Source organism: Bombus terrestris, chromosome 10, assembly GCF_910591885.1.
Source record: "Bombus terrestris chromosome 10, iyBomTerr1.2, whole genome shotgun sequence".
NCBI classification, from domain to species: Eukaryota; Metazoa; Arthropoda; class Insecta; order Hymenoptera; family Apidae; genus Bombus; species Bombus terrestris.
This window is the reverse complement of record NC_063278.1, coordinates 5,512,621-5,537,951: the sequence shown is the minus strand read 5'-3', so window position 1 is coordinate 5,537,951 and position 25,331 is coordinate 5,512,621. Positions and strand designations below refer to the sequence as shown.

Sequence of the window (25,331 nt, the reverse complement as noted above, 5' to 3'; positions counted from 1 at the left end):
CTTCCCATCATCCCTCACTTCACGGCTTCCTTACTTTTACCTAAAACTCGCAAACAAACTACGACTAGCGCGGTTCGCATGGTAAAACGTCAACGATTTATAGTAGCTTTCTCTCAAACTTGATATTTCTGAATGTTTTGTACATGCCGTAGATATCCGTACAGTGTTGCTAACCTTTTCGAATTTCTACATACTTCAAATTTAGGAAATTTTCTTCCCTTCTTTTGTAAACTATGTGAAAGCTTTAGTTTTTACTATCTACATTCTAAATTATTGCATATTTTTAGCACCTTCGTACATTATCACGTAGAATCTCTATCTAAATCGTACTTTGATTATAGTATTGATGGCTTCTTTCACATTTTTACATTTTCCTAAGTTTCTAATTTTCTTACCCCTTACGCTATACAAAAGTTGCATTTTGCTGGGTTATTAATTTCGTAATGGTAATTAAACGTACTTCTTTCTACGTGTTATGGAGTTTGTAATTCTTTCCTATAATTCTTTCTTTTTTTATTTGTAATTCTTCCCTGGTTCACGATTTTTAAATGATACTACGATAAATAAAGATTGGATGCAAATGTCATGGAACAGTCGCCGTAATGTCAGGAGACACAGAAATGAAATTTTTGAAATAGCGAAATATGAATAAAGCATAAAGCGAACTTATTAAACAATTATTCAAGAGCTTTCTCGAAATCGCTTGCTGTCGACCCAACAAGAGGAAGTCGCACGAAATATTAAACGCTTTAAAATAATTTTAATAATCTAAATATATTTAAATTACAATTATAGAATATTTAAATACATTTAATTATTTTACATGATTATGGTATAATATAACACAAATAAAATAATATTATGGAAAACGTAAATGTGCTTCATGCAAATAAGACTGTTTTAAGTTAGAATAATTGATTGAATTCTATGAAGTTAATGGATATTAAAATTTACTTAAAATAGTCCAGAATATTTAACATTAATTATTATTCCTTATTATTCCTCCTTATTATTCTTTTTAATTTTTCCCAAAACATAAGCTTCGCGTTGTGGTATTCGATTAATACTCTTCGATTAAAACCCTTAGCGTTTTCTCGAAAGGCAATCCCACCCTCGACAGCCCTCCTATAAAATCCAATGAAACAATTAATTCTACATGACTCATTAAACCTGAAACGATCCAAACACCACCTTACATCCACTAAAACGATGGTACACGTTTCATCAACCGTTCACATACTCGTCTTACTCGGAATCGAAGCTTCATCTCGAAGTTACAGCTCCATCAACTACTTGTCATTCACACCTACACACATCTAACGAGAAATTCATGCACCCTCCGGCCACGGTTGCAACCCAATCTAATGAAATTCCAAGAGCCAGGCTCCATTTGCTTAATTGCTATTAATAACGGAACACCTTTCTCCGGTCAACGAAGCATGCACAGGCGGATAATCCGCGTACTCTCGCGCTGTTCGAAGTTTCGTCGGCTTGGAAAACCACTACCCTATACTCCGTTCGCATTAGCGCGTGTAATTTCGGTTTATGGAACCGGCCACAGCCCTTCGACCACTTCATTATCCCGTCACGTTATATCGAGCTACTTAATCGCAAGAGTTTGTCGACCAGATTACAACGAAACGATCTCTGGCCGCGACATAATCGACGAACTTTCGAGACACCAATTTGATCAAGATCGACACATACCGGTAGACCGAATCTTATCTATTTGTTGTTCGTGAACTATTATTATAAGCAATCTTGTCTAATTTTTTCGTTCGCAAACCATTGCCATAAGCTATACATAGAGTGCCAGTAATTACGGTATAATCAACAAGAGAGTAATTGTAAGTGAAAGAATATATGGAAAATATGGAATATGATTCCCCGCTTCTTGGGAAAATTAATTTTACACGTTATCATAAAAGTAAGAATAACAGAACTATTTGATAAACCATGGATTCTTATGCGACATAGAATTTTTATAAAATACGACAACGAATATTCTGCTTTGAATATTTTATATATCGCATGTTATCTTACGTGTCTTTGAATTTTCTATAAATGCATAAAAATTCGTAATGTACCGACTAGAATATCAATGTCACGAGTAATTGGAATGTTAAATATGACACATTTTATTGAAACATATTTATCTTAAATTGGCCCTAAAATTAACTTTCCCCTGCTTAATGTGCAACAGTATAAACAGGTTTCACTATTAGAAGATAATCACCTAATTCCTATCCCGCCATCCTAATGTAATATCCTGGACGAGAGGTCTGAGGGGTGTTGGGCGAATTATAAACAAGCGGTTGCGCAACATGTGCGTGGTGGGGCTAAGACAAAAGACATGAGGCTAAAACAAAAGACAAGGGGCTGCTAAGGGACAAAAATGAATTAACAGTCATTGTAAATTGAGAAATCAGAGAGTGTCCCGTGATGACGAAACTTACTAATTAACTATCCAGTCGTCTTAATTATAATACGTTATTGTGATTAGTTTCCTATTCAATCAACATCTGTTTAGTCCATTTATTGTAAATAAACTAATTGTAATAAAAATCCTACACTAATATACGAGTATATGTAAGTCGACTGGATCAAAAATGACCCAGCCATCGACTTCGCGAGGGTTAATCGAGAAACTTTCGGAACTGGAAGATTGAAGGGGGTGCAAGCGTCCAGATCTCCAACCCTCTTCCGTGTCTCTTCGAGGTATCGGTTTCGAATCCAATCTTCCGTCTACGATTCCTTTGACCTCGCGAAACCGACGTAACATCACCCCCCCCCCCCCTCCTTCCGCCATTCTCTTTTAAGAAATCCTTTGTTCTCAGACGAAGACGATCGATTTAAATACAGTAGGGAACTCGATTATGGGGATGCGCTCGAGTGCGCGATTCCAAGATACTCCAAATCGTGTGTGTCAGCAGATGGAGAAGATGGAAAGTTCTTTTGAGGTACAATTCGTGGGAAATGACGTGTGAGATGTGTCGTTCGAGGGTATGGAATGGATTTCATTTGCAGTTTGTTTATTTGTGTGTGGTTAAGGGTTGTTTTACTTTTGTTTATAGACTTTTCATGGTTGTCGTACTAAATTGATAATTTTGGGTAACATAAGTATGAGTTGTCTATGTTTATGCAGTTATTTAATACATAATTCACTACAATTATAAATTGAGTTGTGCATCGTTATACGTAGTAACTCATAGACGATTTAAAAAGAAATAATGTCTTAATTCGTGTTTTACGCGTTTCACTTCGGAACGATAAAGATTTCGACTTCTTTTAGAGATTAACCGTTGCCTGTAAAACACGTGTATTTCCAATATGCAGGAAATCTACGATTCTATAGGTATTTGAAAACTATGAATCTCGTAAAATCGTTCGACTAATTCTAATTAAAGAATTGGTGAAAATTATGCTGCTGTACGAGATGAACGATGGTGAAACTCTTTCAGTGAAAGGTTGTCAGCTCACATTGCAATTAATTGATCGGCTTATTAGGGTGTATTAAGGGAAGGAAATTAGTCGATTACGGGAAGACAGGTTGTCGATATCTGAAATATTAATTTCGTTAAAAGTTAAACTGGAGGCATTTCGATATTTCCTGTGTATTCGTTACAACGTAACAATATAGCTGGTGAACAACGCGATTTCCTTTGGTAAAAAATTCCATGTAGCGCGCCTGACTGTTCAATTAATTCCGGTAGTCGGTAGCATTGCACGTTCCGATATGCAAAAAGGAAATAACTGAACCGTATTTTATTTCACCGATTCCGGTACCAATTTGTTTCTCTCTCGTTCAGCGTCGGTCAAAATGAATTAAATCGAAACGAAATTCACGATCGGCACGCATTTTCATTTTAACATTAAGGGCGAAAATGCAAAACACGACGTTAACATTAAAGGATTGTCACGATCATTATAAACGAGATTATCCCGTTCTCATGTAATTTTCATGTACGTATTACCTTTTATTTAAACTACAGCATTTTCAATTCCTTTTTCAATCTTTTGCTTCCGAGCTGTATTCGATATTTAAATATATTGTCAAGCAATTTCATTTAATATTTTATGGCACTTATCGAGAGAATTCACGAATAATGTATTATATATTAAGAAAAAAGAAATACAAACCTATAAAAGCTACGCAAAATATTATCGAAATAGATGGACAATTTTTTTAAGAAAACACTCGTCCTGGTTAAATCTTTTCTGATTTTTCCTATGAATTTTTCAAATAATCTAATCTGTATAGCGACGTACAAGGAAATTTTAAGCGAATATACCTTACAAAAATGAGGTTCGAGTTACTTACAGACTTACCTACCTATGTCTTTTACTATTATCGTAATTTGTATTCTCTTGTGTACATTTTTATCAATGTAATCAATTTTTAATGAATTTTCAATTTACGTAACATATGTATAAAAGACCTTGAATAAATTTCGTGCCTTGAAAATGTACATTTGGGTTCTCATGGTATGTACGTGTTAAGTGGTTAACTCAACATTTTCCAAACCACTCTTCCTTTTTAAATAAAAATAGTTGCCGAAGAATAAACAAAATAAATTGAAAACCAAATAAAAATTCAAAGAAGCATCGAGAGACATAGCGGTTTGCCGATATAAAAGTGTACAAGGGTGTCCAATATCGATAAACGGGCAGCGATATTCGACTGACAAATAAACTTTGTGAAGTTCGAAACTCGGACTCGTTGCAACGCGCCAGTAGGGAGACGAATTTCAAATCGCGCGACGAGTACAATTTTGGATTTCAAGGTTCTCGCGTTTCTCAAATCTCGAGTTTCCATCGCGCGTTTCTCCCCATCTCCCTTTTCCTCCATCAGAACTTTACACACAATACACGGTCCATTTCCATGCTCCATCCGGATCAAAACTAACAATCGCCGGTAGTAAACGCAACTTCCGGGCAGAATCTTGGCAACTTGGTCTGACAAGTTTGCGCGAAGTAGCTTGCTCCGAAAATTTCGTAAACCCTCGCGAGGATTCTCTCCCTCTGTCCCTCTCTCTCTCTCGTTTTTCACCCTTACCCGGCCAATTCGATATCAGAATTTGATCAAATCCTCTCTCCTCTTCCAATTCGGCCACCCTCTGTTTCCAGACCCTCGGCAGATCGAATTCTTCCAGCTCGTGTGACATGTCGCCGAGTTTACTCGGCTCTAACTCCCGCTGCGTCGCGCGTACAGGGTGCCGGCGTAAGTAACGAAGCTGGGTTAGCTGGGTTCTAAGGTAGTAGTTTGCTGGGCTACACGTCCATTCGGTTGATAGGTTGGTAGGAGACGCACAGAGGGTGTTTGACGCGTGGGTGAAGGTAACAGGCAGCTAGAACTACATGGAGAGGAAATCTTGGAATATACGTACATGTACGTGGATGCATTTGGGAATAGAGAGGGTGGTGGGTTCATTGAATGGCCCCTCGGGTGACTATGCCAACAAACCCTAACTAACGTAAATAAGATGTCTTAGGAGGGTGGTGTCGTCTCTCTGTTTCTATCTTCTTATGGTTCTCTCTATTTGACCTTGTTCCTTTATCTTTTTCTAGCGTATTGCTTCTTGATTTGGGTTAGGTTTCATTTTTTCCCCTTTTCTGATCTTCCTTATCCCTCGGTTGTTCCCCTTCTTTCAATTTATTCTCTATGTTCTTTTGACATAACCTTTTTTGGCTTCACTCTCTGCGGCATAAACCTTCTTGGTTCATTTTTGTTCTCTTCCTTTTTTCTATTCCCTGAGTTTGTCCCATCACCTTTCTCTGTTTCACCTTCCTTGTTTCTCTTTTATTTTTCATACGCATCTTCCGCTTCGAGTCACCTTCCTCTGGATATCAATTTTCATTCGAAGAAGAATGTCTACCTTTCTCTGACACAGACCTTGATCTACTTTCCGTTCTCTTCTAAGCTTACTTCATCTTCTCTTCCTTTCTTCCTGACCCTTAAACATCCTCCCCTCCCTACTCCACTTTCCTCTTCTTTTAATCTCCCTCTTTCGCAAACCTTCTTACCTTATATTTCTCTCTCTTCCTTTCTCATCGCCAACCATATCCCTCTGTCACGCTGCTTCCTGGTCCATTTTCGTGTACCTTCTTTTCCGACCCCTGACTGATTCTCAGGGTCGTTCTCTTACCCTCGAAGACGATTCTGATGAAGCCCCGGGCCAATTACCGGATTTCTTCGCGAAAACTTCGAAGGGAATTGCACGGACCAAGGCGGATGGACGTCGTGCTTCGTCAGAGACGACGAATTCAGGGGTTTCGAGGGTCAGAGCGCCGTCTTATTGTAAATACACACGGGATAGGTTTACAAATGATATTGGGATGAATCAGACGAATTTGTAAAACGATCATAGGACGCATAGAAGTGGATATTTTGGATAGCTTTGTGTACGATAGTCGTTGAATGGTCGTCGAATGAGTTTCGTATAACATCATAATGATCGAGGGCGCTACGATGAGTGGGCGGTTTCCCCAGCTATCTTCCGTTGCCCTGTTATATGACGTAATGGTCGACGTGTTTCGCAGAGTCATAAATTATAGCGCAGTTTTTGGGGCCGACGACGTCCATTGTGACCAACGAAATATTGCTGCTACGGCGAAATATTAATGGTGTGTGATACATCGACAGAAAACAAAGTGGAAGAATTAAAAATGATTATGGAAGTGGTGGATCTGTGATTGTTTTCGTTATTCTATTTATGGCCTGGATATTTAAGTGTCTTTAAGAGAGAAAAACAATCGAACAGTATCGATCATTTTTGCATATAAATATGGTAAGCCACATTTTCTGTTCTATATAAGGTAGCAACTTTTAAATTCAGTGTATGAATTGTTCACATATTTTATTCTATTACGCATACATGCTCTATTTTATTTGCTCTTTCAATTAAATTTATGTCGTTGTCGCTGTCTGAAGTATTTCAAATATATCGACGATCATATTTAAATTGTAAATGTTTATGCAATTTTAGATCTTTACACTAGAGAAACAAAATAATTGAACCTAAATAATGAATCGGCTGTATGTATTTCGGATACTTTAAACTGATCAAATCAGAAAATACAATTAACAAAAATAAATGCAATCTCCTCCTCGTGTCTTGTGATTCCAAACACGTAAATACAATTACATAAGTACAATTTTCTGCTTTCTGCTGCACCTACATAACGGATTAGCTATATGTGAACTCGTACAGAAAATCCTGATTCCTTATACAAACAATTAAGATTTAACGATAATTGATATCGTTTATAGCAAAGCTCATCAAGCCTCGCCGTAGTTCCAACCGGAAATTTCGTTAAATCACGAGATAATGGAGCAACGATAATGGCCATTCGGAGGTAGGCAAGCATCCGAGGCGATCATTACCACGAGCATCTCATTTATATAATCGAACGTCTGCTCTTCCAGCATCTTATTAGTCATGCCTAAAGGCGTGTACCAACTATGTAAGAAGACGAGAACCTTTCCATTTTCTCTCCCTTTGTGTCACGCGTTTCACTACTCCTCCTTTTGACTAAGCGATCCGGAAATGATGAATTCGTCAGCCTTATCACGACCATGTGCCGTTGTTTCCCTAAACGACTTCAACAAATAAGCTGTCTCGAACCAGAGTATTTCCCTCTCACGGGGTTCGTAATCCTTGTTTCGAAGCCAAAATCTGTCTCTCCCTCTTCGTCGATCGCTGAACTTCTTATCGCGAAACGAGAAGACCATAAGACCGAAAATTGGACTTTCCGTTTGAATCATCCTTCTCTTAAGCCCGAGAACGTTTCCCAAATTACGTACCGTTTGGTTCACTCGTTAACTACCTGACTTGCCTTGCGTGAACTCTTCCTATAAGAAAACCTGATGTTCCATTGAAAACGTGTAGCATCATATAATAATGAGAAATAGTAGATAGAATATTAAAAAATATATTTTTCCGTGTTTCATATGTGTTATCGGAGCTTTCTTTTATTTTATTACGACAACTTTTTCAACGTGAATCTTCCGATTCGATCTTTTCTTCTCTTCAATTTTTACTCTTCCGCAACAGAGACATGTATACAGTAGATTTTAGAAAGACAGAAGAAAGAAGTTGTATTCGAACTTTCTAAACTGCAACCTATGAAACCCGACAGACTTTTTGAGTAAACGTGCGTCTTCTGAAATTCTCTAACTTATAGAACAAGACAGCTTATAATAGACACGGAAACTGAGAATCTCTATCTGCTACTAATAAAAATAACGCTATTTAAAGTAATCTAATTTACAAGTAAGAGCGTCAGACATCGATCACAACCCATAAAAGTCTATCAAAACGTCGCCTAAAACGTCTTGTTCCTCTAACCTTGCCATCTTTCACGTTGCATCAAGCCAGTCGTCCAACATCAATCTACTACACCGTAAAGAGTATCTCGGGAGCGTTCTTCTGCTACGTAACGCCCCCCCCCCAATTTTTGTCTTCCCTTAATCCACCCCCAAGCACTTTACGAAAACGCGTCGTGAAAGTTCGATACTTTGATAACGAGAGTCTGGGCCAAGTCTCGATTCGACGCATCTTCCACCTTAATTAAAGAAGTTTCTCTCTGAAGATGCCGTTCCAGTGGTGTCCGACGTCGGTATTTCCGCGTCCTTGACCCTACCACAGACCGGAAATTATATACATGTGTAACTGGCTTGCTTGTCCTCATCTCGTCTCACGAAACGTTTTCGCTTCCAGTTGGTCTGGCGAACGATGTTGTTGTTCCTCTTTCATCGAATTAATTGCCGTACCGTGGTATTCAATGTGCGAATATCTCGCCGCAAAATGGCTGTCCCACGGGCAAACAGTGCTGTAAAGCGAGAACGACATCTTTTTTTTGAACAAGCCGTTTCATTTGACACAGTTTCAATTTTCGTAACGCGCGCCGGTTACGTCAGCCGCGAATTCGCATCACACGCAACGAAATAGCCGGATGGCCGTGGCTTTTTCGGCGAATTGCTATGCCAACGTTGTTGATTGTTATGAGAATCAATTGTTCGGAACAGCGGTTGTTCTTCTTTGTCAATTTCATATGGATTACGCGTTTATGGATTTGCTTGTTTTTTCATAGAGCCGTTGGACAATGTTGTTTTACCATAGATGGTTAGTTTTAATCGACGATTGAAATCAATTGCTGGTTTACAGGTGATGCAAGAGATTTGATATTCAGCATCGCAACACGTTAAACTAAACCCAATGCAAAAGTCTCGTATAAATCTTACACGAGGCACGGCTTTTTCAAAGCAAATTCCAAGATGCATCTCGCTATTTCTATAATTTCGATCGATAAACTGTTAAATTAAGAATCATATAAATCTCGTATGAAGCTACAAACCTAACACATATTTTTCCAAGCGTATTCGAAGATTCACCGACTCGCACTATCCATAATTTTAATTACAAGCCTATTAAATTAACACAGGCTAATCCAAAAGTCCCGTACGAGTGTTACGTGAAAGTAAAAACCTAAGATTTATTCCTCGAAGCAACTTGGAAGATTTCTAGCGCAAGTTGCAAGATTCCTCTGGCAAATTGCTGTCGATCCTTCCGTAGACACGCGTAAAGGTTTAGTCGGCTAGCGACAAGAGAACACATGCCTCCCGGAACGTTTCCTAGTTAGACCAATTCCGTACTTTCGCTCGTCACGATTAATTAGCTTAATTCTGGCTTCCTGTTGTGCGTACCGGCGGGGCACCCAAGGATGGTTGCGTGTTACGCCGGCATAACCAGCCGCATTCCGGCGTCATAGTTGACGCACGTATGTCGTCGTAAAAGCACTCGTGGCATCCGCCAAGCGTCGCGAGGATGGGCGCCGCCGAGACGTCGATCTGCATTTCCGTGCTGTGCTTATACGTCCTCAGGGCCACACCACCACCACGTGCTTCCAATCGTTTGGGTAAGAAGGTTGGATCAACCGTTGCATTCATTCAGATCGTCTGCAGCTATGGACTAACGAGAAGGATGACCCAATTGGTCGGATTTAATGTTATTCCCCAGTGGTTTTATTTTGTAGTTATTTTATTTATAAATCTATCATTTCATTCGTGTTATACGCGTTTACTAATGCAAGATATTTCAACGAAGTAAAATTTATTAGAATTTTACAATTGGTGAAACGAAGAGATGATTCAATACTTTGCTGACTTTGAAAGCTATTAGTGTAATTGCAATTTAGTTATAATTAATATGGTCTCCTTATAGCTTTTGCAAGTACTAAACACGTACAATTAACACTTGAGTGTCTCTTTCATACTTTCTTTGAGCAGATCTTACAAAAGCATATATGTAACAACTTCACCTAAATATCGTGTCATCGTCGTCTCCTTTAAAACCACTCGGAAGCGAATGCAAATTTCAATGAAGATATATCAACCAGTTAACTGAGTGTGACGAGTATACACGTCGAACAGAAACTTCATTTCAGTGTGTTTGACACGTATAATCGTCGTCGCTTGTATTTAGTTAAACACTCGACGATCGGACAGCATGAGAGATTTCTAAAACTAAATTCTATAGTTAGCTGGTTAAATAATACCCACGTCGATCTTCAGCGATCTGGATTTCACGAAAGTTCCGGGACATGTGTCGAGCTTTTTAACACAACGTCAGCCCTCCTACCAAACAGTTCGCCAGTTTGCCAAATCCGTGGTCAGATCTTTCTAGAAAACGCTTATCGCTTTTCACGTACCTCATGGGACATCGTGAGCTGCCGAGTATTTTCGACTAATCAGCTCCATGCACGCGATCCTCTACGGTGGACAAGGACAATAGAAAGTGTCTCTTATTGTTAGAACCGCGCTAATCCTGAAGAGTATCGCCGCTCAAAACAGTCATCGAGCCTAAACCTGATAACATTTCTGGTTGCGACTATCGGCAATACAATACTCCTGGAAATGGATCGACGTGCATCTCCCCTATAAAGGAATCTATTGTAATAGATATATTGGCGTCAAGACTCGTGGAAACCGATCATGAGCTTGTTTCTTTTTCTAAATTCCTAGAAATGTCTAAGTTCCTAAGTCTAACTTAACCCTTTTTCTACGTGCGGCAAAACTTCACAGACGCCCCGCACCCTCTGGAAGAAGGGCGGCGGATGATACCGGATTAACCTAACCCTAAGCTAAACCTAACCCTAAGCTAAACCTAACCCTAACCTAAACCTAACCACGTAGATCCCATGTCTCGTTCGAGCAACTCGTGGACGTTGGTGCTGTGCCACGAATAACTCGAATCGTTGTGATTAGAGGTATACGACTTGAAAACAGTTATGACTCACAATAATGCATTGTGGCAAGACTACATGTCGTGTAACTACGTCGTGAGTCAGAGACAATTTTCTACAACCCCTGTAGGTACACGTAATCCGCTTTCCCTCTTTGTATTATGTTACTTGTTCTACGATTGTTTCCCTTGAATTACTTCCGCGTATTTTTTTTTACCTCTTGAAATAATAAATCTAATAGAAGACGTACTGCAGAGCGAACTCTCGTTTCACTATAATAGTACAGAGTGGAGAACTTTAATCGAAAGAATGAAAATGTTCTGTTACCAAGTTCAACTGAACTTAGTTTGCAATTCTCGGGCTGTAGATTAGGAAAATTTCATATTTTTGTAAATAGTAGAAGTTCGTTCTATATAGTGAATATTATAATAATAGTTTTACTCGGAATATTTTACCTATATCGATATTTTTACATGAATTTTCTAAATGTTCACACTTCAAAATTAGTTTTAAGTTATATTTAACTATAAATATCCGCGGGTAATTATTAATTCGTAGTAATTATTACTCACGATAAAAATTAAAAATTTTGCAATTGGTTAAATCTACGAGTACAAGCTTTTCCCTGTTCAGACGATCCTATTGCTATTGCGTATATACTTGTAGCAAATTAAAGCTTCATTCACACTAGCAATGACGGCACGGTCAAATCACGTTAAGTCATAGTTACCGATCAAAATCGCTTACATGTAATCCAATGAGAGCACACAATAGGCGATTCGGTTAAGTCAAATAGAAACCTGTTAGCCGTGGCTAGCGATCAAAACCGCGGTCAATAGTGGGGAAGGAATACGGAGGATGAGCGTTTAATCGAATCTGTACGAAATTACAGCGAACCATATATATGATTTCAGTCGCAAGAAATATTGTGATATATCTGCCAAAACGAAATTTTGGATCGAAACAGAGAGAGAGAGAGAACATTTTATTGTTTCTGATCGTTTAGTGTGAATGCCTCGGTAAAGTCTCAGATTTTGATCAGCTTGAAAGAAACGTTAATGTAAATCAGACTTTAAAATACTATCGAGACGAATAATTTCTTCATGCTCCGTAGGCAAACTGGGTTATGCACATACAAATTTAATCCTTTTAACTATCATAAGATTCTAAAATATCAGAAGAAATTGTGAGATCCTCAAAAAATCTCGTTATAAACTTTATTATTTTAATTTATTGAAAGTCCATTTTTAAATATAAAATATATTTTTCCTTTTAATATTCTTATATGGCATAGTTTGGTACTTTTTGGAAATCGGTATATACATGTTATGGAAATGATTTTTTAAACGTCCCTTCTTTTGTGAATGAAAATAATATTTCAAAAAGGAAATGCGTCGTGTGACATCAGATGGTATTACAGAAAACAGACTTGATGGACGACATTTTTTCACCGTACAATGTGTGTACGGTGTATTCTAGAAAAGAGTCGTAAACCACAGACAATTTTTTTTCCACCCCCGTGATTGCTCTTTGTTCCGTGTTCGCCGTTATTCTCTCTGTTTGCGCACATTTTTCTGTGTCAATTTGCACCACTTTTTAACCGTTCTCGCCCTCTGTTGCTCCCTGTGTTTGCTTCAAGATATGGTAGAAGTTACCGCAATATGTTTCAACAAGCGTTTTGTATTCCTAAACAGATTGCAAACACGTGTTATCGTCATAGATTTTAAATTAAATATATTTTTCGTTGCAACGTAGCAATCATATTCTTAACATTTCCTTAGAAGGTAACATTGTTCTCTTCAGCAGATATTTTATTTTGTAAATAATATTTGAATTTAATATAATAGTTATATTTTATTTTATCTTATCATATGGATAATTTTGTCGTGATTCTATCACCGAGCAATTTATTTATATCGGCCATAAGCTCTTGGTCTTCTTAAAATGAAATAGATAATAAACGAATAATTGATCAATTTTCCTCTCTCGACAGCAACATAAGATTTGTTAACCGAGACGTAAAAAGCTATATTCAAATAGTTATTTATATTGCTTATACTATAAATAAACATGCTACTACGTATATAGATACAAATAAGCTTCAATATAAAATTTCACGTGCAAGGAATTCCTCCCACTTGCATCCTATCCCTTTAAATTTCGTTACACCTAAAGAACTCAGCCTCGTTATCTCATCAGAATTAGCCAGTTTCGCACCAAGGCACGACACGACATCGAAAACGCGCCGTAAACACGCAGATCGCCACGAAAATAACACCACGTAATTATCAAGCGGATATAAGCGTGCGTTAGTCGAAGCGCGTTTAAAGGTGTCTGGAAAAATCGGTGCCGATTTCCCGGGATGAGATGTAACCGAGTCGTTATTATAGAATTACATGCAATTACCCGGCGCCGATTAATGCAGCGTATTCAGATCGCGTCAAGAAATTCCCCGCTCCTTTTCTCCTTAAAATTATACAAGTTCCATGTCTATCCCTTTGAATGAAACCTCGCGTTAACGATCCATTTTGTGTCAGTCTAACGAGCGGCCACGTCTCGATTTTGCCTGCAGCTTACGCGAAAGAACCTTCCTTGGAGATTATGCCAAGCGGCGATACACAGACGAGGCCAATCGGGTCCAGCATCATCCTGACGTGCAAACCGAAAGTCGACGACACCAAGCTGATCAAGGACATGCAATGGATTGACCCCCAGGATCACGTGATCGAATCACTCAAGTACGTACAATAAACGTTACGAATATATCCACATAGGACCTAATTAATTAAATGTCACGTTAGAACTAATTTTGTAATTTTTTTTTTTTTTTAACATACGTTGGCTCCTTGCCATTGTATATGCAATGCAGTATATTCTCGTCTGTAAAGGGTTGTAACAACGATAATTTGTGCAATGATGATTGCAACGATTGTAGAATGTTTATGGGGAATTTAAGAGGGTTGATATTACGAGAATACATTTTGAGAACAAATTACGCGCTTTTGACATCTGTTGGAGATAGCTTCATTGTGCTTCAAATTGGGGATAGTTTTAAGTATTGCGGATAGATTGAGCTTTGCAACTGGTGAATCGATGCAGACTTTTGGTATTTCTAGATTTAAATTCGCTTTGTCCGTTGTACTTCGTCTCAATGGACGAGACAGGAATAGAATAACGGTGGAAAATTGTCTCCCAGATACAATTTAATCTCGTGAAGATCGTAGAATTTAATTGGAGTGAAACGAAATGAAAGAACGTCTTTTTTAAATTTTGCTTCTTGAGCTATCGTTCGTTTAATTATGAAAAATCAGCTGCTGGAGTAATGACGAGGATGAAAAATAATTCTACGGAGAGAAATGCAACCAATTCCGAGGAATTTTAATTCGATTTATAAGTGTTTTTAAGTAAATTTAAAGGGAATTGGATTCAATCAGATACCTTGATCTGGTTGATAAATAAATACTGGTGAATTAATATAGTCTCAGTATCCTTTTAACGTAGACTCAATTCTAGCTATTCGTTCGATTTAAAGGAAAATATGACAGGAATATTTATTTAAAATGCCATCTCGTTTCTTTGAAGTAACTGAAAAGGATTACGTGCAATTTCGTAGGTGTAATGAATATTAAGACCTTCTGTAAACATCGACGCTTGACGTGCAATCATAACTCAAGCGAGATGTTGTGAAGCTGGAAAATAGAAAGAACAGTAGAAAGCGTTGTTACAACGCAAACAAACGTTTGTCAAGTCAGACGAGAATATACGAGCAAGGGAAGTTCACGCTTCCTAGCTTTTTTCGACAATAACAGAGCAGCCTTTAGCAGATAATTGGAAGAAGAGTATAATGGATGTGGTGTAATTTATGCAGATTCAAATATAACGAGTTTTCAAAAAAATTTCTGTCGAATTTTTGTATGAGATTTTGTGACAAAATTGATAAAAGTAAAAAAATGTATTCTTTCTAAATTGTAATCCTATAAAAATATTAACATGATATTTTTATTTTTTTTTTTTTACAATTGAATACAATGCTGAAAATACTTTGTTGATAAAATTTTCTAATCTTTCACAAAAATTTGTCTAATCTTTATTATATTGGAATTGCTACAATAAGAAAACATATACGAATAAATTATATAAAACATGTATAAATAGAGATATAGATTTAAAAAAATTATACCTCGCCCAATATACACGCTCAACTAACGTAACTCACATTTTTTTCCCATTTTTTTTCTCTGTGAGAATAATACACGAGTAGAGACACGATCGACACATCGCACTAATTTAACGAATTTCTGTCACTTATTTCGCACACAGACTCGTCGTCTTGCCGATGGAAAGGCGAGTATACAAAATTCCATTCAAAACTTTTACACGTAACCCCGTAGTGTCATTGCCAAGTCCCTCTTTGTTCTCCGATAATCGTTCCCCTTAAATAAATATTACACATACATATATATATATATATACACCAATATATAGATAGAATTTCCATTCACCGAAATTATTGTTAGAAAACATCCATTTTCTTTGTACGAATACACAGCCTCACGAAAGTATTCCAACACTGAAAGGGTTCCAACTTGATTAATATTTATAATCACGAAGTCATCTCTCACGACAGTGCTAATGTAAAATGTTTCATATAACGCAAACAATAAGCGCGTAAAAGTTTCCTACGATAGGTATTCAAATACTTTCATGAGTCGATTCATGCAAATACCTGATAGATACCATCGAGCAACATGCACACCATGCAACCATCAACCCTATACCTTCACTCACCCCGTGACTGATTTACGTCTACTACAGCCCCTCTATGGAGCTCTTAATTGCTGCAGGTCAGCCCGCGAGCTAAGCGTTGCTCATTAAGCCGTTCGAGAAAAGTTTCCGCCTTCCGTAGCTAAACTAACTTGTATTTGAATAGTTAAACAAAGCCAAACCCACTACCTCTGTGCCACGTGCACCGTATACCATTCGTTGATATAAGAAAACCCATAGCCATGCTATTTAGGAGTTAAATAAGACGACGCTCGCCACATGTCATTCGATGATAACAACGGCCACCTGAGCAATTATATGCTTCTACCAGACTACCAGATGTTTCTCGGAACGATCGGGATGGGTGCTGTTCGTGGAAGCAAAAGGGAAATTTCGCCGAATAAATTAAAATTATCGAACCATTTGAAATGATATTCTACCGCATACCTGAAATTAATTCGATACTCAAGGCCAATTTCCTCTTTTATTTTATGGATATAGCGAGGCATAGTCCGGGAGAAAGGGATAATAATAGAAAAGTTGACATGTTATTTTTCTACTACAGTATTATTTATTTATAACGTAATCGTGCGTATTTTAGATTAGGGTTAGGTAAAGTAATCGGTATTTTTTAAACTTATTTTTACTGTACGTTATTATGGCATAAAAATAAAATGTCAACTTTTATAGCACCCTTTCTTGTCACATTCTCCCACTACTCGACAATGTAGAAAGGGTGAACTGGAGGAAGAGAGAAATGTCAAGTCGTGGCATTTCTCAGAAAATGAAAACTTACTTTTCAATATATGTATAATGTCACAGCTTGCTATTTTCTCGTACGTCAAAATGAAACATCATTCTATTCTGCATCGTTTTCAACTTTTACCTACGACTACAGATAGTAGTACATTAAACTCTAAAAAATGAAAAGTATTCATTTTTTATATACACCTCAGTTTCTTATAATTACTGTAAAAATCATAAAATTTAACTCGCAATGCCACAATTCCTGTAATAAAAATTCCAAAATTCCGATTATTTTATAAACTACGATATACATATTACGTTCTTTCCTCTTCCACTAGTTCTCGCTATATATTAGGTCGTCCGAAAAGTTTCTTTCGTTTTATAAGGAAATAATGGATGCACAACATTTTTCGTTCTATATTATTTTATCGAATTACGTATGATCTATCAAAATAAAGATCACAGCGTTCGACAGATTTGGTTTCGTGTTTCTATAAAGATGCATCGTTGTAAAAGACGTGTCTGTAAAAGAAAGACACTTTTCGGACGATCTAATATTATCCACGAAATAGAAAGGGAAAGTGGCCTTGGGCATCCAATTAATTTGAAACGTGTAATAACAGTAGTACGTAATAATATCATAGGGGCTTGGAAAAGTACACTTCCCTGGTACTCAGCTCGCACAGCACTGGATCAACGAAACCATTCATCGTGTATTATACATTTGTGTACCCATTCGTTGATCGCGTGTAATCGTGTCTTCCGTGCGATCCTGCGCGTTTACTGACGAACGTCGAGGATCTATCCTTCCATGGCTAAATAATGTATCGCGGCGTGCGTCTTGCAAATATTGAACCCCGCGATCAAACAATCCAACGAGCGTTAACCTCGGTAACTGATTCGTCGGATCGCGTGTTTGCTCGATTACGCGGACCCCGAGCGATTTGCATAATTATGTCCGCTCGTCGCGGCGAGTAATGGCCGATAAATTCAGCGCGGGACGCGTGTACCCGCTCGAGAACCGTTTCATTAATCGTACTTACTGCCCGTGTTCACCGATTAGGCAAGAAGAAAGGGTATTATTGCATTATCGTTCGGCTAACGCTGCTATCTCCCCTGCATCGTCGCGTAATACACCGCTGCTCGAAAGTTCCTGGACACTTGCTCCTTTTTCACGCAATTAGCGATTTAGTCAGGAAATTGTAGAAAGATGATGGAAGAATTATACGAATATTATGGAAATATTCAAGATAGCTTTATATCGTACTTTATTGTAGATCGTTCATGTTGATACGAATTCTTATTTTTCGCGAATGCGATTAAAGAAACGGAACTCGAGCGAAGGTTTGTGTAATGAGAAGCTATATGTACTTTGGTTATTTTATATATTTCGTATGATATATGTGCATTTGTATATCTTCAAATTTTTCATAAATTCTTAATTTACGGTAATAAACACAGTGTGTAAGCCACTAACTTAGAAGCAGCGCTGTACATACGAAACACATTCTTCTCTGTTTTCACCTATTTCCTGTCTTTCGTTTGTCTTCTCTCTCAGTTTCCCAATTCCACGTGCCACTTCTCAGTGTACCGTAATCGTCCGTAAAATGTTCTCTTTTTGGTTAACTCCGCTTAAGGTGATCTCATGGATGTTCGTAGAAATAGGGGCTGAGAAAAGGTTGAAGTTGAGTAATCGGGATACGTGGCTAGTTGTTACAGGCTGTTACTACTTGCGGTCGAAGGTGATGTTGGACTGTTACGTGGGTGAAGGCTTAACGAATGTTTGTTTAGTGGAGAAATATATACTCCACTGACAGAAAATTTGCAAATAGTATAGCTCATATAAAATTGGCTATCTCAAAAGTAAACCAACTATCCTTTATGCTACTGATAAATCGTAATTTAGAATTTACATAGACTAGTCTTATTATTTTCCTTATTATTATTTTTATTAAGAACCATTTAGAACCAAGCCTTTAGATTTATCCCAAAAATCTCGAAATACAATTTTCATTATTTTTATTACGTGATCCGATTGTTCGAAACGACGTTTTAGAAATATCAATCATATTCGATACTCGACATGCAAGACGTACTCCTTCGTGGAACCTTAATTTGACAGAAAATATGCCTACAGAGAAAATTTTTTTGAAAATATAAAATGTACCCTATCTATAAGTAAATGACTGACTATTAATCAATTGAAATAAAATATCGAATTTCAAGACTTGAATCGCGAAGGATCGATTAACATAAACGATTCTGACAACGAAGAAACGAAATAACGACCAACTTCAACCCAGACCCAGCTAGTCCCATAACCCTCTATCACACGTGAACCTAACAACCGATCGAACCAGGATCAACATCATCGTTATTTGTATCTGTACGTTCCTCTCTCTCTGTGAGATCACCAATCTCTGAAACTCGCATTTCCTAATCGAAAGGATTCATTAAAGCGTGTATCTGTAGCAAGCTAACCATTCGAATTCGTATCGAAGCTATTCATTACAACACGATTCAACATCTCTCCCTTACCAGAACCTTATCTTCGAGCCAGTACTCTGTCATGCAGTGTTGTTAAATTGTGTGAATCCATGTGAATGCGTCTCGTTTGTACCAGTTTCCCAGGTCATGCACAACGCGAAAGACGACGAAATTGCTGGCTGTCCGCGTTCACCAGTTTAGGATCCAGGTAGAACCAATCTTCCGTCTCTGAGAGAGGTCTTGGTTCGATCTGGCTCTTACGTCGAATTAAGGTCGATCGATTTGCGAACCGGCTGATCCTTCGAAACCAGCCCCATCGATCCGAATTCGACGCGATACTGTGCTCTCACCGTGTGTACAGCCCCATCTCGTAACGATATTTCACCGATATCGGCTCGGTGTTTCGCGTTAGAATACGGATTAGATGTTTTGCCAACGATTTATGAGCTGCACGATGCGTCTCGGATATTTCGGACGATCTGATTCGAGAGATATTCGGCGGTACAAAGTGTTACATTCAGAGTTTCGTTTCTTTCCTTTGTTTTAACCCCTTAACGCTCGGATCTTGCATTTAAAATGTTGCTTTATTGATTTTATAATTTCGTAGCGATAAAGCGAAGATTAGGTGGAAAGAGCTTCCATTCCTAAACTAGTTAAAAGATTGGCAAATTAAAATAAGTAAAATTAGCAATGAAATTAGTTAAAAAATAAGTTCGTTTATATAGATTGATAAAGTAACAAGTAATAAACGTGAAATTCAGAAACAAAAGTATCCACCTTTTCTAAAAGAATTATTCGACGTGTTTGAACTATTTTTTTGTCTCATATCGCAATTTGTTATAATTTAATAATAAAAAAATTAAATTTTTAATAATAAAAAATTGTATTTTATTTTAATAATAAGAAATAGAAAGTGACTCTTTCTAATAATAAGTAGTGTTATCGTATTAATGTTTACATAATAAAACATAACTATTTCGTGAAAGAAAGTAAAAATGTTTAAAAAAGCACGTGTGAAACTTGTGTCGTAATTAATATAATATCGATCTCTGAATTTACTCGTGAAACACCGAGCCAATTCTTCTATTCATTCTGCAACATTTCACCTGAACATACCACTCATCGTCATCACCATTATCGTTATAGAATGTTATCATCACTAGAATGGTCGTGTAACGTATGAAAAGTTGATGTAATAATAGCGATTTTTAATTATCCCGTGTAGCACCCCGGGTCATTCGCAGCCGCCGATGTACACGGAATTACTCCAGGACAACAGTTTGTCTTTGTTCTTCAACTCTCTGCAAGAACAACAGGCTGGAAAATACACGTGCAAGGCCACTTACGCGAATTCGATTCAGCTGGAGAAGTCTGTGACGATCGATACCATAGGTGAGCAAAAGATTTAAATAAAGTTCAATCTTAAGGGGAAAAATTTCAAATTCAAGTTCCTGCCATTTTAATTTCCTCGTTTGAAACATTTCATGTCTTTTTCGAGAAAAAGCATTAATAAATCCACTCAAAGGAAGTTTCAACAGAACCAAATTAAAAGTTGTATTTTTATATCTCAAATATTTAAGCTCGCAGACTTTGAATTTGGAACGTTAAGAGTTTCCATTTAACTTTAATTAAATTTTCGTTTAACTCGTAGTGTAGGAAACATTGAAATTTTTCTCGATTCAATTTCTCGAATTCTACAAACGTTCCAGCTATAAAAATCCCAGAGGTTGTCAGATGTAAAAATCAAATGCAGACAAAAATCACGTTTGCAAACTTTATTTTTCTTTATCCGTGTTGTTTCGCAGGTTTCCCTCGCAAAAAGTAGTACAACAATTTACATATTTCACAAATGCAAACAATCCTTTGTATAACATTTCCTGGGATCTGTTTAGAGACAAACGAAAAATATTCGCCAGAAGTCTATGTAAACGTTTAAAAACATTCTGTAGAACGAAATTTCCAAGCTTTAGTCTCGATAAATAAAGAAGCAGTGTACACAAAAGTATCAAAGTGTAATTACTGTTCCGTAGTTGCGATCACTTGGGACAATGCACCGCCCAATCAATATCCTATTCTGGGAGAAGACTACGCTATTCAGTGTAAAGTGCGAGCAAGGCCTTCACCCTCGGTCGACTGGCTGTACAACGGCGAATTAATTAAGACGAACGACCACTACATTATAGACACGTATGCTCTGAAGATCAAGAACGTTCAAGAATCCGACGACGGCATCTACACTTGCCGTGCTTACGTATTGACCACTGGAGAGCTGAGGGAACGACCTATTCGCGTCGAGGTGGGTATTCGTTTATCAGTTTTATTTCTGGACTACTGATATTTATGCAAATTATATTTCGAAATTAAATAAGACCTCCTATAGGGCGATAAGAATGTTTTATTTATAAATGTTTCTATGATATTATTTCTTTTGAAAGCATTTCGTTTACACCGGTATTTTCCAAATCGAGTTATACGAGAACAAATAACAATTTTTTAACGATATTACGCTACACACAGCATCGCGTTATATAAGGGTTTACTGTGTTGTAATTAGACGTAGAGATTAATTTGATACCTTTCCGACAATGCCGTACAAACTAACTAAAAAATCAAAAATCCCTCGTTTACACATATCATATGCATGAACGTCGAAAATACAACAGAATCACGTGACAAGCACTAATTTAAAGAAAAAGTCATATTAAAAACTCACGCTCGACATCGATCACCTCTAAAGAGCAAGCTAAGGTACCACCAAATTATAATAAGTAAACAATACGGCAAACAAAAGCTACTACACGTTCCAGGTAAAGTCAAATATCAGACAGAATTTCGTCCGTCCATTCCCCTCTAGTTTGTATACCCACCGCGTTGCACATAGTTCCATCCCCCTTGGAAGGTTCGGCCGGAGTGGCTGCGCCAATTATTCCCAATCCCAGCCATAATGCCGCCACAGCTATCACGGAACAGGTTTGCATTTCATTTAACAGGTCCACATACGGCCGACGGTGGAGGAGTTCCCCGCCCCGGTGGATGTGATCGAAGGGGAAGACGCAAGCATACGATGCAAAGCTCATGGCAAACCGCCGCCAAAATTCACCTGGGTGAAATCGCTCACGCACCAGAATCTTTCGAACGCCAATCGCTTTGGGGTGGACTCTGATACGGGAATATTAACCATCACGAACGTGAATCGCGAAGATGCAGGGGAGTATCAATGCACGGCGATAAATTTAGCCGGTGAAGCGAACACGAACATCAGGGTGAACGTGATCGTGAAGCCAAAGATCATGGAGTTCTTAAACAGTACCGTGGTACAGGATAACGAGGCGAATCTCGTCTGCAAGGCCTTTGGCAAACCTCCACCCCAAGTCACCTTTAGGAAGCTGACTGAAGAGAAACCGTACGTGAAAGGGACGCAACTAGACGACGACAGAATCATGCTGACGAACAGTGCTGATGACACGAACGGCGAAACGATCGGTACATTGACGATCAATAAATCGCTCAGATCAAACGATGGACTCTACGAATGTATCGCTGAAAACGCGGGAGGCGAAGCACGTAGAAACGGTCATTTAACTGTCGAATTTCCGCCATCGTTCGCTTCCATGGAGAATACAAGCTTTTGGTCATGGGAGCAGAGACCTGTGAACATCAGTTGCATCGCCGAGAGCATACCGAACGCTACCATTCGTTGGACCATGTATGGCGATCAGAAAATCGACAATGACAGCATGATCAAGCAGCTGGGCAACGGTCCTCTGTCTACCCTGATGATTGTCCCGCTGGACAAGCGGTATTACACCACTTACAAGTGCATCGCGTCTAACAAGCACGGCACGCGGGAACGCAATATCGAATTGAGAGAGGCCACAAAGCCGGCAGAAGTGTTGCAGGCAAAGATGTCTGAAATTACCGCCACTACGATTAAATTCGATCTCGTGCTACCTAGCGCCAATCCTGAACTCCCTGCGAAGACAATTACCGTGCAGTATAAGGAAGATGGGCAAACCTGGATGATGGCGAAAAACAAAACGTGGTCTACTAGTGAGTAGAGTTCATTTTGGAGCTAGCAAAATTTCTTTCTATCATCTAATGGATAGTTATGATTATTTATTAACCATGATTGATCCTTATCCATTTGTTTGAATTCTTCATCCCTTTCTTTATTCATTATAGCTTTTCTCTTGCCATTCATGGTGTAATCGTTCATCTGTCAAATGTACTATTAAACACACTTTGACCGCAACAAGTTCATCCAAACTAATTACGTATACCTTCTTTTTATTTATCTAGTGAATAATTCTCCAATTTCATAGATATGTACACTATGAGAGATCACTGTCACGGTATCAATCCGTGAACTATTTACTCCTTTTCTCATTTATTTATCAAGTCAAAGATATTTGCACAATTGCAACTTTTATATACTTAAATCATTATACAAAGATCATCCATCTAAACTAATTATCCTTTTTATATTTATTATTTAAATTTCCTCTTATCACCCAATAATCTTCCTAATCATACATCAAATACACTGCCAAAAACATTTCCACGATGACGGCTCTTGCATTTACTGTTAGCTAACTCTCTCTAAACTAGTTATCCCTTTCATTGTTTGCAGATTCATCCTACGTCCTGGAAGATCTGAAACCACAGACTTCGTACGAGTTCCGATTCGCAGCTAGAAACGTGGTCGGCCTTGGTAACTGGGGAGCGTACCATCGCGAAATCACGCCCGGAAGAACGTTCCCGAACGAACCAAAGATAATGATGCCTAGCGCAGAGTACGATGTGTCCAGGTTCAACAATCAATACGAGCTAACTTGGTTGGCGCCAGCCGATAACGGCGAGCCGATTGACATGTACCAGATCAAATACTGTCAAATAAAACGCGTTTCTGGCGAGTGGGAGGTGTTAGAGAATACCTGTCGAACAGAAGACATCAAGACACAAGGAAGGCTGAAACACTGGATCAAGAACTTATACTCCGACACGTTTTACAAAGTGGAACTGAAGGCGCACAACATAATGGGTTTCAGTAAGCCAGGCTCTGGGAAGTTTAAGACCGCCAGAGGTAAGTTTCTATCTTTTAACTCTCCTTTCTTTTTTTCTATCTTCTCTTTACACTTTTTTTCTTACACCGTTTTTAACCATACAGTAGCTCGCCAAACTATTCGAATACTTGCAAGAACTTTCTGTGAATGAATGTTTAACCTTTCAGAGGCTAAACCGATCAACGTTACTTTTCGTCTACTGTTTGATTTATTACATAAGAACGCGATTAATATTTTGATTCTCAAGAAACTTAATTCGTTCATTCGTCGAGGGTTGATGATTTAAATAATGATAAATTCAAGGGTAAATTTTAAAAAATCGTCTAAAAAATTCTAAAAATTCTAAAAAATCATCATTATTTCTTTGTAATTATACCGAAACAGTCTGGAAAAAAATGTGAAAATTTATGTAGAAGCTAGAAGATGCTTGATGGAAGAATAGATGTATCACGTTTTGCAGAAACGACAAGTCAAATAGTCCATTACTTTTGTACTCTACAAATGTTCTACGGTATATACCACATATGTTTGCAATATTCAGATTATTTTTATATTTTTGTACGTTTTATTATTTATGGCAAGTATTGGAATACTTTCGCGAGTCACTGTATCCTCGAAACGTGTTCGTTTCATTCGCCATTTTCTTCATCTTCAGATATATATATTTACATCGGTATTTCATTAGCGCCCTTTTTATATACATCAAGTCGTAATTTCTCTTTAAAATTATTACATTATATATATATGTGCACGAGGCTATTGCACCGATTGATATGTCGTCCTTTTTTTTTCATTTTTTTACTTTCAACCCGACGAAAGAGACCGTTTACAAATCACTTCGCCTCTGTTTTTATTTTATTCACTCAAGGAGGAGGGAAAAGGGTCATTGAGGTATTTCGATACATCGTCATTGCGTTCCTTTTTTCGTTTTTTTTTTTTATAATAATATTTGTAATTAGAGAAATATTGTTTACACGTAAACTTATCCTTTTTAATTGGTTGAACATGAACGAAGTGTCCTCAGTC

At 37.9% G+C, this 25,331-nt stretch overlaps 1 protein-coding gene across 5 annotated transcripts in view; it reads left to right on the top strand.

The window, feature by feature from the left end:
* LOC100642967 (fasciclin-2) overlaps positions 1 to 25,331 on the top strand; it is a 170,804-nt gene that overhangs the window by 124,097 nt on the left and 21,376 nt on the right. Inside the window, exons 1-7 of one of the 5 annotated variants that reach the window (XM_048409273.1) lie at positions 9,762 to 9,918; positions 13,817 to 13,982; positions 15,565 to 15,588; positions 20,468 to 20,634; positions 21,273 to 21,538; positions 22,233 to 23,292; positions 23,873 to 24,325. In XM_048409273.1, coding sequence (XP_048265230.1) covers positions 9,828 to 9,918; positions 13,817 to 13,982; positions 15,565 to 15,588; positions 20,468 to 20,634; positions 21,273 to 21,538; positions 22,233 to 23,292; positions 23,873 to 24,325 — 2,227 coding nt within the window. In that variant the 5' untranslated portion in view covers positions 9,762 to 9,827. Of the gene's footprint in view, positions 1 to 9,761; positions 9,919 to 13,816; positions 13,983 to 15,564; positions 15,589 to 20,467; positions 20,635 to 21,272; positions 21,539 to 22,232; positions 23,293 to 23,872; positions 24,326 to 25,331 lie in introns of those variants that run through there. The other 4 variants (XM_048409277.1, XM_048409276.1, XM_048409275.1 and 1 more) reach the window with 4 other exon arrangements.